The 13,099-nt window shown below is 34.8% G+C and overlaps 1 protein-coding gene across 2 annotated transcripts in view; it reads left to right on the forward strand.

The window, feature by feature from the left end:
- CFAP206 (cilia and flagella associated protein 206) overlaps window positions 1-9,134 on the forward strand; it is a 29,336-nt gene extending 20,202 nt beyond the window's left edge. The window contains exons 11-13 of one of the 2 annotated variants that reach the window (XM_033102743.1): window positions 817-1,010; window positions 5,661-5,801; window positions 8,690-9,134. In XM_033102743.1, the coding sequence (XP_032958634.1) occupies window positions 817-1,010; window positions 5,661-5,801; window positions 8,690-8,920 (566 nt within the window). In that variant the 3' untranslated portion in view covers window positions 8,921-9,134. The remainder of the gene's footprint in view (window positions 1-816; window positions 1,011-5,660; window positions 5,802-8,689) is intronic. The other variant, XM_033102744.1, reaches the window with a different exon arrangement.
- Window positions 9,135-13,099: the final 3,965 nt, after the last annotated feature.

Genomic DNA, 13,099 nt, shown 5'->3' on the forward strand with positions numbered 1-13,099 from the left:
CCTCTACTTGGAAAGCTCTGTCCCCTAGATAGCTACATATCTTACCCTTCATTTTATTCAGCCTTCCTTGATCACCCAATTTACAATATTCACTTCATCCTTCTTCCTTTTACTACGCGTTTAACCTGCTTTATTTATTTAGTTTTCTGTAGCACTGATCACCCTCTTGCCTATGGTATGTGTTGATTTGGTGAGAGCAGGGACTTTGTTTTCTTCTGTATCCTCAGCCCCAAGAACAGGGTCAATACATATTTGTTGAATAAATGAAAGAACAATAAGTAAGACTGTATTACTGTTTTCTATATAATTCCCATAAACTATGCAGATATTTAATAATCCATTATTTTATATAGTATCTTTCCACAGTGGGAAATACTTTCTGACATGCAAACTGATATTTTGGAAGAGATGTCCCATTTTTGTAGTGCTTACAGAATTATTTTTAAAACAATGCCTATATAGTAGTTAGTTTAGTTTAAGGAGATTTGAAAAACTTGCCAGATGACTAAGTGGCTTCTCATAAGAGATTTTTAAACATCTTATATCTAGTTAGTGAAATATTTTTATATGAAATCATGCTTTAAATATATAAATATATAAAATACATAAAAGTAGTTAATTTAATATGAATTTCACCTAAAATATAATTTAACAAAGTGTATAATTTAACATTGCTAATTGTAACATTTTAGCAAAATAAAAACATAAGTGATAAGTTAAAAATGGAGTATATAGGAAATGGTTCTATGGGTATATTACAAACAAAGAAATCACTGAATATTTATAGCACATTCAATTCCTTTTTTTAATTTTCAGGAAATCCAGCAATTGGAATTTTGAAACATAAAGAAAAGTATTACACTTTCAGTACCAAAAGTGCTGCATATTCATTTGCAGAAAACCCTGAAATTTACATTGATTTAATTAGAGAAAAGGCCAAAAAAAATGCAGAATTAATTCAGCTACTGGAACTTCATCAACATTTTGAAACACTCATTCCTTATTCTCAGGTAAGGAAGGTGTTTTAAGAATTTATGACATTTAAAAGTATACTTAATTAAAAAGTTATATTTTGTTGTACATGGTTCCCAAGTCCATGCAGAGATAGGGTCAGATGAGGATCTTTCCAGATTATCTGAAAGGGATTCACATCTGCAGATGGAAACTAAGGAAGTCAACAAAGAATAGTGGAAATGATAAGGAGTCAAATTGATGAATTTGACTGGGAAAACATGAAAGAGAAAGACTACATTTAGAGAAATAATTGAAACTACCGTATTTTCCTACCTAAAATTGAAGGAATTCAGCACAGATAACATAGGTGATAACATAAAGTTGTAAAATAATTTAACATGTTTAAATCACAAGTCTGAAAGGCCACAAAATGCATCTGAAGGTGTGTTTCTTTGTACGTCGATGCCTAGTCATCAATTCATTCAATAGCTACTTACTGTGTGCCAGGCACTGTTCTTGGCATAGGGGATTTAGCAGTGAACAAAACAGATATAGATCCCTGCCTGCATGGGGCTCACATTCTCCTGCTCATTTTCTTCCTCTTGGTCTCTCATTTTTATTGTTCACCTTTTAATTACTCTGTCTCCTCTCTCTCTCTCTCTCTCTCTCTCTCTCTCTCTCTCTCTCTCTCTGTCTCTCTCTCTCTCTCTCTCTCTCTCTCACACACACACACACACACACACACACACACACACATTCAGTTCCTTTCTTTTAAGCTAACTAAAATGAAAAAAAAAACTTGAAATACATAGTTTAAAATGTTGTTATATTTATCAACATTTGACTATGAAACAGATGGGTTTGGGTACCACTGACCAGGTCAGCAGGGACCCAAGCAGTGACTGGTAAGTAAGGACAAAGTGGTTGGGGAGTGGGACAGCTGTGGCAGAGAACCCTGGACAGTTCAGTTGGTGCTCTTGTTCTGACAAAGTGCTACCAGCCTACTGATGTGACACTCCTTTTGGATGAGGCAATACTCCAGAGTGCTCTAGGTTCCTTCTGTTGTGGAGAGAGAGTGGTATATTTAGTATTCTGTATGCGGCCAAATGGTAGGTTTATAATTTTGGCTCAACTGAGAGGTTACTGTCAAAATTTTGGATCAATTTAACTCCAGTCTGTGAGGCTTCACTTACCCATAACCCTGGTAGCACTTGCTGTTACCTGGGTTTATAATTTTTGCCAATGTGATGAAATTAAAATGGTATCTCATATTGCTTAATTGTACTTTTTATGATAGCGAAGTTCAGCATATCTTCTTACATTTATAACTCAGATTTCCCATTCCATATGACTATTCATAACTTTTGCCAGTTTTTTCTTTTCTATACTGTTCTTTCTGTCTTTAACTCATTGCTTGGCAGGAATTCCTTGTCTACTGTACTAATTCTTTATCAGTTATAATTTTCCAAATGTCTTTGTCCAGTCTGCCACCTCTTAGCTTTGTCAGTTGAGTCCGTCATTGAAGACTCACCTTTAATTTTAATGTAGTCATAGCTATTAATTTTTCTCTTTAAACATTGTGCTTTTTGAAATCTTGTTTTAGAAATCCTTCATTGTCTTAGGTTATCCATTTACGTTTTCTTCTGTTTTAATTTATTATTCACATTTAGGTCTGTAATCCATTTAGAGATGAAGAATTCTAATTTTATTTTTCTTCATGCTGTGAGCCAGCTTTCCTAACATCATTTAATGTATACTAATAATGTATAGTTTTCCCACTAAATATGATGCCACTTCCATTGTACTAACAATTTGCATACCAAATGGGCTTGTTTCTAGGTTCTTGATTCTGTTCCACTGGCCTATTTTTCTATCTCTGTGCTGAGACCATACTCTTTTAATTACTATTGCTCTATAATATATTTTATTATCTGATAGGTCAAACCCTTCCCTTTGCCTTTTATTTTTTCAAAAGTGTCTTAGACATGCATGGATCTTCATATGTCCATGTAAATTTCTTAATGAATTTGTCAACTTTCCTTCAAAATCTTCCTGGATTTTAACTGAAATTACATTAAAATAATAAAATAATTAGTGGGGGAATTCATGTGTTTATTAGATTAGGTTGTCCCATCCATAAAAAGTACCATTTGCTTAGTTTTTTATTTAACCATCAGCAGTTTCACTAATTATGCCTTAATAAAACTCAATGGTTTTTATTTATATTTTATACTCTACCCACTTCTAAAACATAAGTGAGATCAATTTTTTGAAAAAAGCACTTATATATCAATTCTGATAAAATAAAACAAAAAGGCTAAAAAGAAAACACTACACTCGGGAAATATGTCCCACTCATTTTAAATAAATAATTTTAACTTTTAATTGTGTAATACAGAAGGTGCCAAAAAAAGGTATACACATTTTAAGAAAGGAAAACTGTATTAAAATTATAATACTCCATATATACCAATAACAAAAGATGAATACAAGTCATGTTTGACTTCTGCAATTACAAGAGGTGCTCGAAGTGGTTACCATCAGTGTCCAGACACTTCTGATTACGGCGAACTACTGCTTGAGCAATGTTGACCAAAGTGTCCACTGTATACATATTTTTGGCACCCCTCGTATTTATATAAACCAAAGGGTATGTAAAATGCATCACTGTATAAAAACAATGAAAAACAAACACCTGTGTATCCATCACTTACAACAAATTTCTCAGAGCTACCTATGTACGCCTTTTCAATCTCATTCTTTTCTCTTCTGCTCGGTAACTACTTTCTGAATTTGGTGTTATTCATTTCTTGTCTTTTTAATTTTGGCCATTCATGTATGTATTCCTAAACAATATATCTGTGAAATGACTATGTCTTTCGTCCAATTTTCTATTGGTTATACGTCATTTTCTTAGTGATTTGTAGGAGATGCTTTTTTTAAAATATATTTTTGATACTAATTCTTTATTAGATATATGTTGTGCAGATATGTTCTCCCAGTGTGCTGTTTATCTTTTCATTCTCTTTGCGGTGTCTTTTGATAAATAAAGTTTTTCATTTTATTGTGTAATTTATCTTTGGCGTTAGGCGGTGTTAAGAACACTGCCCTCCAACCGCCTGAGCCACTGGGCCGGCCCTTTCTTTTTTCTTCATGTCTTGAGCTTTTATGTCTTGTTTAAGAAAACCTCATATATCCTTGGATCACAAAAATATTCTTCTAAATTGATTTTTAAAGATATAAATTTGCCTTTTACACTAGAGTCTTTAATCACTTGGATTTGATTTTTGTGTCTGGTGGGAGGTGAAGATCAATTTTAATTTTCTTTCCATTTGAATAGCAAATTGTCCCAGATTAAATGTCCAATACACTCTCCTTTCCCCCACTGTGTCTTATATACATAGGCTTATTTTTTAGGCTCTCTATTCTGTTCAATTATTCAATTGTTCAAAAATTTCTGTGCCTATATCTTTTTATAGCTTTATAGCAAATCTTAATATCTGGTAGAGTAAGTTCTCTCACTCTTTTTTTCTCTAAAGAATCTTGACTATACTTCTCAATTTTTCATATAAATTTGATAATTACACTGTCAAGTTCTATAGAAAACCTTGAAATAATTATGAATTTGCATGTCTATAGACAAGAAATATTTGGCCTTGCTATCATTTATTTATAATTTACAGAGTTGTAAGATAGCTCAAAGACAATGAAAAGCTAGAATCAGAAAACCAGAAAGGTGTGCTGTATGTAGACAATGCATTGTTTTCCATTAAAGAACAATTTTCCCCCTACATAACTGGTCTTGTTTTCCCTTTCTTTCTTTCTGTCTATTTACTCCTCAGCTGTTCTTCAGTAATCTTCAGTACCCATTGAAGTGGGTTTTCTCTCTCCATATTTCAATGCTATAATACTTCTTATTATTTACTTGTCATTTACTTGTATAATATTGTTATCTTTTCAGCATGTTTTTTTGTCTACCTAATTGTATCATAAGATCATTTTGAAGGTAAAAATTATATCTTATGTTAAATCGTAGGCACTCATATCTGTTGCTTGACTTGTGAAAAAAAGTTAAACCTTTTCCCTTCTTTTTACTATGACGGAGCTCCTTAAACCTCTGTCAGCCCCTCCAGCAACTGCATACCTAGCATAACCGTATCTTGATTAGTGTGGAATTACTGAGTACTTAATATTTGAATAGTGAGTTTCTGGGTATCCCAGCAGAAAACCAACATACTCATTAAAAAAAAAAATAACAAAAAAACTTCTTGGATAATAATCTGGCTCTGTATGCCTAGTTTGAGTTTAAGGTGTATTCTAAAGATGTTCTGATACTTTAAACACACGTGATTTATACCCAATATTTAATAGCTATTCTAAACTTCTATCCATTTCCAACAAGGTATTCACTTCTGCTACCAATTGTGAAAGTTGGAGAGGAAATGAGTGATGTTAGGTTTTCCCCTTCCAAAAGCTACCACCTACATTAAATTTACAAAATCAGGCACAAAGCCACGATGCCCAGGAAAATAAATTGCATTTAGCTTACTAATTATGAGCTTATTTTCTCTGTTGGTATTACAAGTATATTCCATGTTTAAAAATTCTTGTTTTTCTAATCTTTTGTCAGTTTTAGCTAAATAGTTATATGTAAATAATGCTTTTTTTTTTTTTTTACAAATAATTACAAAACTCCACTTCTTTAGATGAAAGATGTTGACAAACATATAAAACCAATTACAAAGAATGAAACTAGCACACAGACGGATACACACATATTGCCACCAACAATTGTGACATCATATGAGTGGAATGAATGGGAATTAAGAAGAAAAGCTATAAAATTGGTTTGTAACAATACTTTCTAAAATTACTTATAGGTTGGGAAATTTTAATATGTTGTTACTCATAGAGTTGATAAGTTAAATTCTTTTTATAAAATAGTAGTTGTACAGAGTTCTTTGCTAACATAAAAATAAGCATAATTTATATTTGTCAACTTTACATTGTAAGATTGTCTTCCAATTTTAAGTATATATTGAAATTCAGTAGCATGAAACAACTCTCAAATTATACCAGCCAGTAACTAGAACAATGATAGTTGCTATCTCTTATCTCTATCTGTCTCTATCTCTATCTCTCATCCCTCTAGTAACCTATATAATAGTTTTAACTTATTGTGCTAATCTATGAGGTGCTAGTATTTAAAGCACTCCCAACTTCCTCTAATCATTTGAAGTATACCCTTCTCTTTTTGGGACTTTCGCTGAGGAACAGAATGTTACCTCTGTTAAGTATATCACAGATATTGTCCCGTTATAGTCAACATGTCCTTTCCAGATACCGGGCTCTCTAGTTCTTCTGATTCTCAGTCATCTTAATCTCAGTAGGTGCCTACCTTTAGAGTCTGTCTTTAAAACTCATCCCTATTTACTCAGTGGAATTCCATCCACCTACCATATTTATAGTCTCTTGTCATTTTAAATAATTATTTGTAGTATTAAGGAAACAAACACTTTTTATAACTGTAGCTTTTTCTTAGTATATTTTACCCATCTCTTTAACTGAAATAAGTGTGGAAATAAATGAAGACTACCCGAATGGGAACAGAGGCTATTTATTCAGAGCTTGCTATAGTTAAGGGAGTCAGCCACCATCGCTTCCCTTTGGCAGAGACGCTAGGGCAGGGAGAGGAGTGGGAAAACTGTATATGAAAACAGGGAGGGCTTCAGGTATTCACTGATTGGAGGTAGTTGACATGGCAAACTGGAGGCAGGCATCTTATGTGATTGGTTTGGTGAGCGTATTTGGCTCTCTCTGTTGGTCCTGAGTTAGAGGGTGGGTGGGCACCTAGATAAGGAATCTGGCCAAGTCCTGACTGTTCTGGGCATGACTGCTACAGCTACAGAGGTTGTGGTTTGGCTTCCTGGACTGGCTGCTGCAGAGACTGTGGGTCAGAGTTCTACTGTCACATAAGCTCTTTAGCCTTTGTTTGTATATTCAGTTTCTCACAGGATTTTCACTCACCACATCATTTCCCTCGCCACCTTCTCTGGTGGCAGCTTTTCACAGAGTGCCTTGATTTCCTGGGATGAGGACGGTTCAGCTTCCTGGTATACCTTCCAGATCACTGTTCGATTAGCATTCCTATCAGTTTTTCGCCTGCAGTTCTTGAAGCTCCCATCTCCCCACACTCTTTTCTATTATCTGCTAAACTCACGTGAACTCATCAGACATATACTGGCTAACACATATATTCCACTACCTACTTCTTCAGGAGCTAAGTCTATCAAGTAGCATTGATACACGAAAAATATTTAAGTACCTCTTGCTAAGTGTTATAAGAGAAGTGAAATAAAAATTCTACTTAATTGACTTCGGTGACATATTAAGTTGGTTTTGAGATGGAAATAGGCGACGGAGAAGAGGGGAGTGATGGTTGGACAGGAGATGAGAGTAAGAGGTGACAGCACAGGTCTGGACTAGAAATGTTAAGAGAATGGGGTATTCAGTGGGGCTGAATTCTATTCTGACTGACCCCTCTCTTCTCATTTCTCAACCTCCACTTCATTCTGATTCCCATCTTAGCCCTACTTCTCCCCTACAATTGCATGATGTTGAATGCCAGCTCCCCAAGTATCACCAATAGACAAAGCTGAGTATATTAGCTTAAAGCTGTGAGGGAAATCACCACCTCAGCAGTGTCTCAGAGGAGGAACAGCAAGGTCAGAATGTATTGAGAATTTAAAGTTTGGTTGAAGGCAGGTCTTTCAATGCCAGGGGTAGGTCGGGGGATAGGATGGGGGCTTGAATTGGATTGGGAAAATATCATGAAAAAGCAGTCCAGCATTGATGGGAATAGCAAGGAAATTTTTGAGACAAAGGATGTAAAGACTCCCAGGGCTTCATCCATGTGTTAATGCTTACAACTGAAAAAGTGATGCATTTTTCAGGATGTTCTGTAATCAACAGTCAAGTTATTTGCTTTCACAAGAGCCTCTTGGCATAGTAAAATTATGCTAATGAAGACAGTGAAATAGTAATGTTATATTAATGTAGAAAATAAGCTGTGTAATCTAATTTCCCTAATTCCAAGTCTCTCCTTCTTAATTCATATGCTGTGATGCCTTCTGAGTTTTTTCCCCTGGACATCACCATAACCTCTGTAGCTCCTATTCTTTGTATAAGCTCCTCCTTGCTTTTCAGCCCGAGTAATCTGTTTAACTTCATGTTTACTAGTAATCCATAAAAGCAGCAAACAAAATGTAGAATAATGAAAAATATATTCTGAAAACATCAGAGCTTTTTTATATTAAAAGTCTTGGGTGAAGCCAATTTAAATAAGACAATGGAAATCTTAAATTTTTGTCTTTATAAAAATAAACCAAGAATGGTGGAAAAATCCAAGTTGTCCGAATCTGAAAGTATAGTAATAAAGGAATTAGATTATATTAACAAATAATTGAACTCATTGTAAATTTGAACCTGTATGTTATTTCTTTGGATCCATTTTCGTTATTTATTTTCCGACTTCTTGGCAAAGGATATTTATTTTCTGTTACACTCTAGATTTTTCTAATATTCTAATGTTTTGTAGAAAAATGCAATGTTGCATAACTAATTTCTTTGTGGATTGGGAAAAAAATAGGTAATATGAACTGGTACCTGGTAATATTTTATATTATTTGTTCTTTAGAGAAATGTTAATTTTCCAGTGTATTCTCTTTCTACTTAGGCCAATTTGCGTCAGAAGATTACTCACTCGGTACAAACTGATCTTAGTCACATGAGAAGAGACAATTGTTCGCAGGTGTACCCTTCAAAGGACGCTAGCACGCAATCTATGAGGGAAGGCAGCACTGGCGTGCCCAGGCCCCAGATTTATATAGCTGGTCTCCGAGGGGGCCAGGCTAAAACCACCTATGGCATCAGGGTGAATTTAACAAGAGCTGTTGATGAAACCTAGTTAGAGGCCATATTTTCAAAGTAGGTATCTCCAAATTATGAACAATGGCAAATGTTTAAAAGCATCCATGAAATGTAGCTAATTTTGTGGTGGTGTCACATTCACTAGTTGTGTGACTTTTTTTGGTTTCTCATATTCACTGTCAAACTGCTACAAGAAACTAAAATTTGTTTTCTGTGACACATTGTTCATTCTATTAAAATTGAAAAGTTAAACTCTGTCCATTCATCTTTCATTTGTTAGAAAAAGTTTGGTAGCATTAAGACTGAAATTATGATGCCACTTAGATATTAATGTAAGAATGTAAGATTATTATGACTGGGATAGTTTATTTCTAAAACCATACTTAGTGTTAAATATTAAAAATGTAAAACCTAGACAATAGTTTTAGCTTCATTAGCTATTATTACATGTTAACATAGATTAAATTGATAATACAGCAGTCCCCCTTAGCCGTGGTTTTGCTTTCCACCCTTTCAGTGACCCGCAGTCAACTGTGGTCCAAAAATACTGAATGGAAAATTCCAGAAATAACAATTCATACATTTTGAATTGCATGCCATTCTGAGTAGCATGATGAAATCTTATGCCGTCTTGCTCCATCCTGCCCCGGACGTGAATCATCATCCCTTTATTCAGTGTATTTACATTGTATGTATAATACAATAAGATATTTTGAGAGAGAGACCACTTTCACATAACTTTTATTATAGTACAGAGGGTGCCAAAAAGATGTATACATATTTTAAGAAAAAATAAACTATTAAAATTGTAATACTCAATATATACCAATAAAAAAAGATGAATACAAGTCACGTTTGACTTCTGCAATTACAAGAGGTGCTCAAAGTGGTTACCATCTGTGTCCAGACACTTCTGATTACGGCGAACTACTGCTTGGGCAACGTTGACCAAAGTGTCCACTTGTATACATTTTTTGGCACCCCTGGTATATATGCCACATCTTCTTTATCCATTCATCTATGGATGGACATCTAGGTTGCTTCCATATCTTGGTTATTACTAGTAATGCTGCAGTGAACATGGGGGTACATGTATCTTTTCAAATTAGTTCTTATTTTCTTTGGATAAATACCCAGAAGTAGAATTGCTGGATCATATAGCAGCTCTATTTTTAAGTTTTTAAGGAATTTCCATACTGTTTTCCATAGTGGCTGCACTAATTTACAGTCCCACCAACAATGTATGAGGATTCCCTCTTCTCCACATTCTCACCAGCACTTATTTATTTATTGATAGCCATTCCGACAGATTTGAGGAGATATCTCATTGTGCTTTTAATTTGCATTTCTCTGATGATAAGTGAAGTTGAGCATCTTTTCATATGTCTGTAGGCCATCTGTATGTCCTCTTGATAGAAATGTCTATTCAGGTCTTCTGCACATTTTTAAAAAAAATTAAATTTGGATTTAAGTATTCTTGGTATTAAGTTGTATGAGTTTTTTAAAAATATATTTTGGATATTAACCTTTATCAGATGTATTATTTGTGACTATCTTCTCCCATTCAGTAAGTTGTCTTTTCATTTTGTTGAAGGTTTCTTTCTCTGTACAAAAACTTTTTAGTTTGATGTAGTCCCATTTGTTTATTTTTCTTTTGTTTCATTTGCTTGAGGAGATATATCCAATATTTATACTCTTATTATAGCACTTAAATAGGTATAGATGTATTCTCCCTGTTAGACTGTAATTTTCTTGAGATTTGAAACTGAGTTTTAGTCATTTTTACATCTCTGGTATTTGTATAGATTTTTGTTGGATGAATGAATGAAAGGACAAACTGGAAGCAGGGTTTGGTTGTTTGGTTGAGTGATTATTTTAATAGGCAAGGTGGGAATTGACAAGAAGTTCAGTGCAAAATAGTTATTGGAAAGGAAGAGAGAGGAAACAGAGAGGAAAAGGGAGATTATTTTTTGGGAAGTAGTGGGAAATAAAGTTAGATAGGTAGGGTTGGCATAGCTTTTGGAGGACTTTGAAAGCCAGGAAGAGAAATATGTTGCCTTCCTATAGTAGGACATTAGAAAAACACGCAGATTCTTGAAGACTGATTGTGGGAGAGCAGTGCTGGAGTTAGGGATATGGCTAGGAAGCTGTTGCAAGAACTAGGGCATGTGAGAATGATGACGTGAAGGATGAGATTTAATGAGTGTGACATAACATCTCAGGAAAGGGTAGGAAAAAATCAAAGTATGACCTCAGGGTTTCCTCCCTAGGACACCAGGGATAATTGGGAAGAGGAACTGGATAATCAAAAAAGGTAACACATTCAGACTAGAAAATTTAAGTTTCAGGGATGACAAAAATAGTAAGATGGAGTTGACTGGAATTTGAGCTGGAAAAAGATAATTTGGAAGGTCAACCCCAAGGAAATAGGGATGGAATGAGGAGAAAGAGACAAATAAGGCAAAGGAGCAGTCAGGAGAGTGAAAAAAGACATAAAGGAATCTCTGTGGTCATGCTAGGTTTACTCCTTACCAGCTGTGTTACTTAGTATCTCTTAAATTCAGTTTCTTCATCAGAAAAATTGGGATAACAGTGGTTCCCAGCTAACTGGGTTGTCAAGGAGACTAAAAGAGTTAACAAGTGTAGAGCACTGACATGGTAAGGGCTTTGTCGCTGTTAGCCTCGGGGACAGAGACTCTCCATTGCCTTATTCTCTGGCAGTCCTAGCCACGTTGTTCTCTTTCTAGTTTCTAGCTCTCAGTCAGTAGAATAATTCTTGGCACAGTATAGCTTTCAGTAAATGTCTGATGACTAAACAAAAAAGGATGAGGAATGAGAAAAGGTCAGTGGAGCAGGCAACTGTCGAGCTCTGCTCTGACAGAATTGGCTTGAGTGGAAATAAGATTGTAGCAAGTTAAGCAGAAAATGGTAGAAATAAGTACAGATTAGACATATCAGTGACTGTTTGGCAGGAAAAGAAAAATAAGATATGGTAACTAAAAAAGGAAGCAGAAGCAAGAGAGAGTTAAGCTCAAATAAGAAATGTTTAGATATTGACGATTATTACTGATGTTTAACTCTTAGTCCAGACACGGAATTTTACATTGTCTCCTTGCATTTTATTATTCTCTCAATTATAAAATGCAACAGTTCTTCTGGTTTGTCTTTAGCAATATTATACCATAGGAAAGGATTATTCTAAAATAACAACCACCTAGAAAATGGATTTTGGATATTTTTCTCAATAGCAGGATGAAAATAATACGTTTAAACTGTCATGAAAACAATTATGTTGAGATATCTGCTTTTGTCTACATGTTCTTTATGGTTATCGTTTACTATATTTTAAACCTTAGCACTTCAATAATCTATTATAGAGTTAACATATTTGAATTTAACCATAACCTCCTTCAGCCTTTTGCTATTTGCTTACTGCACAGCCTGTTTGTTTAAGTTCATACTTTTACTTTATTACCAATGGGTATGGTACCGGGTTTCCTTTTATATTACCGTAATACAATTCACTTAGACTAGGGTAGCTCTCGAGCCTGAGCAGAGATGGAATGAGCAGGGTATCAAGGCAAACACTGCAGCATGATAGTGACAATCTGGAATATCATTAGGGTCTCAAATGGCAGTAGAAATAGCTGCGTGAGGCTCTGTAAGCTTAGCGCATTATGAGGCAAATTACCTTGTGGTTCACACGTTGAAGACTGATGCTTCTTGCACTAACCACAGTTGTACAGAAAGCTAGGCATACATAAAAGAAACACATTAAGCCAATATTTTCTCCTCTAAGACTTTGGATAATTCAGAATAGGAAAGGAAAAATTAGTTCAAACTAAGAATGTAAATATTTGCTTGGCTGGGATAACAGAAAAGCCAGCTGCAAAGTTAACAGGAAATAATGTTACTACCAAGGATATGCTGTAAAGTGTTAATAATAACCCCTTCTTTTGAGTGTCTCCTTTCTAACTCACTGAAAAATGATGTTCTCTACAATCATACACTATTAGGAACCTTGCTGTTGAAATTATATCAGGAAGAATGAAGCACTGATCTTGCTTGGAGGATTTAAAGCACTTTGACACAAAGAAGCAGCCTCACTTTCCAACCTCAGTGCAAAGCCTTCATTTAAGGGGCTCCTGAATACAACAGTCCATATATGTAGTCATTTTGTAGTTTCCAAGAAACAAGATCCCGAGACTATTCTGCA

Source organism: Rhinolophus ferrumequinum, chromosome 3 (assembly GCF_004115265.2).
Source record: "Rhinolophus ferrumequinum isolate MPI-CBG mRhiFer1 chromosome 3, mRhiFer1_v1.p, whole genome shotgun sequence".
Lineage (NCBI taxonomy): Eukaryota > Metazoa > Chordata > Mammalia > Chiroptera > Rhinolophidae > Rhinolophus > Rhinolophus ferrumequinum.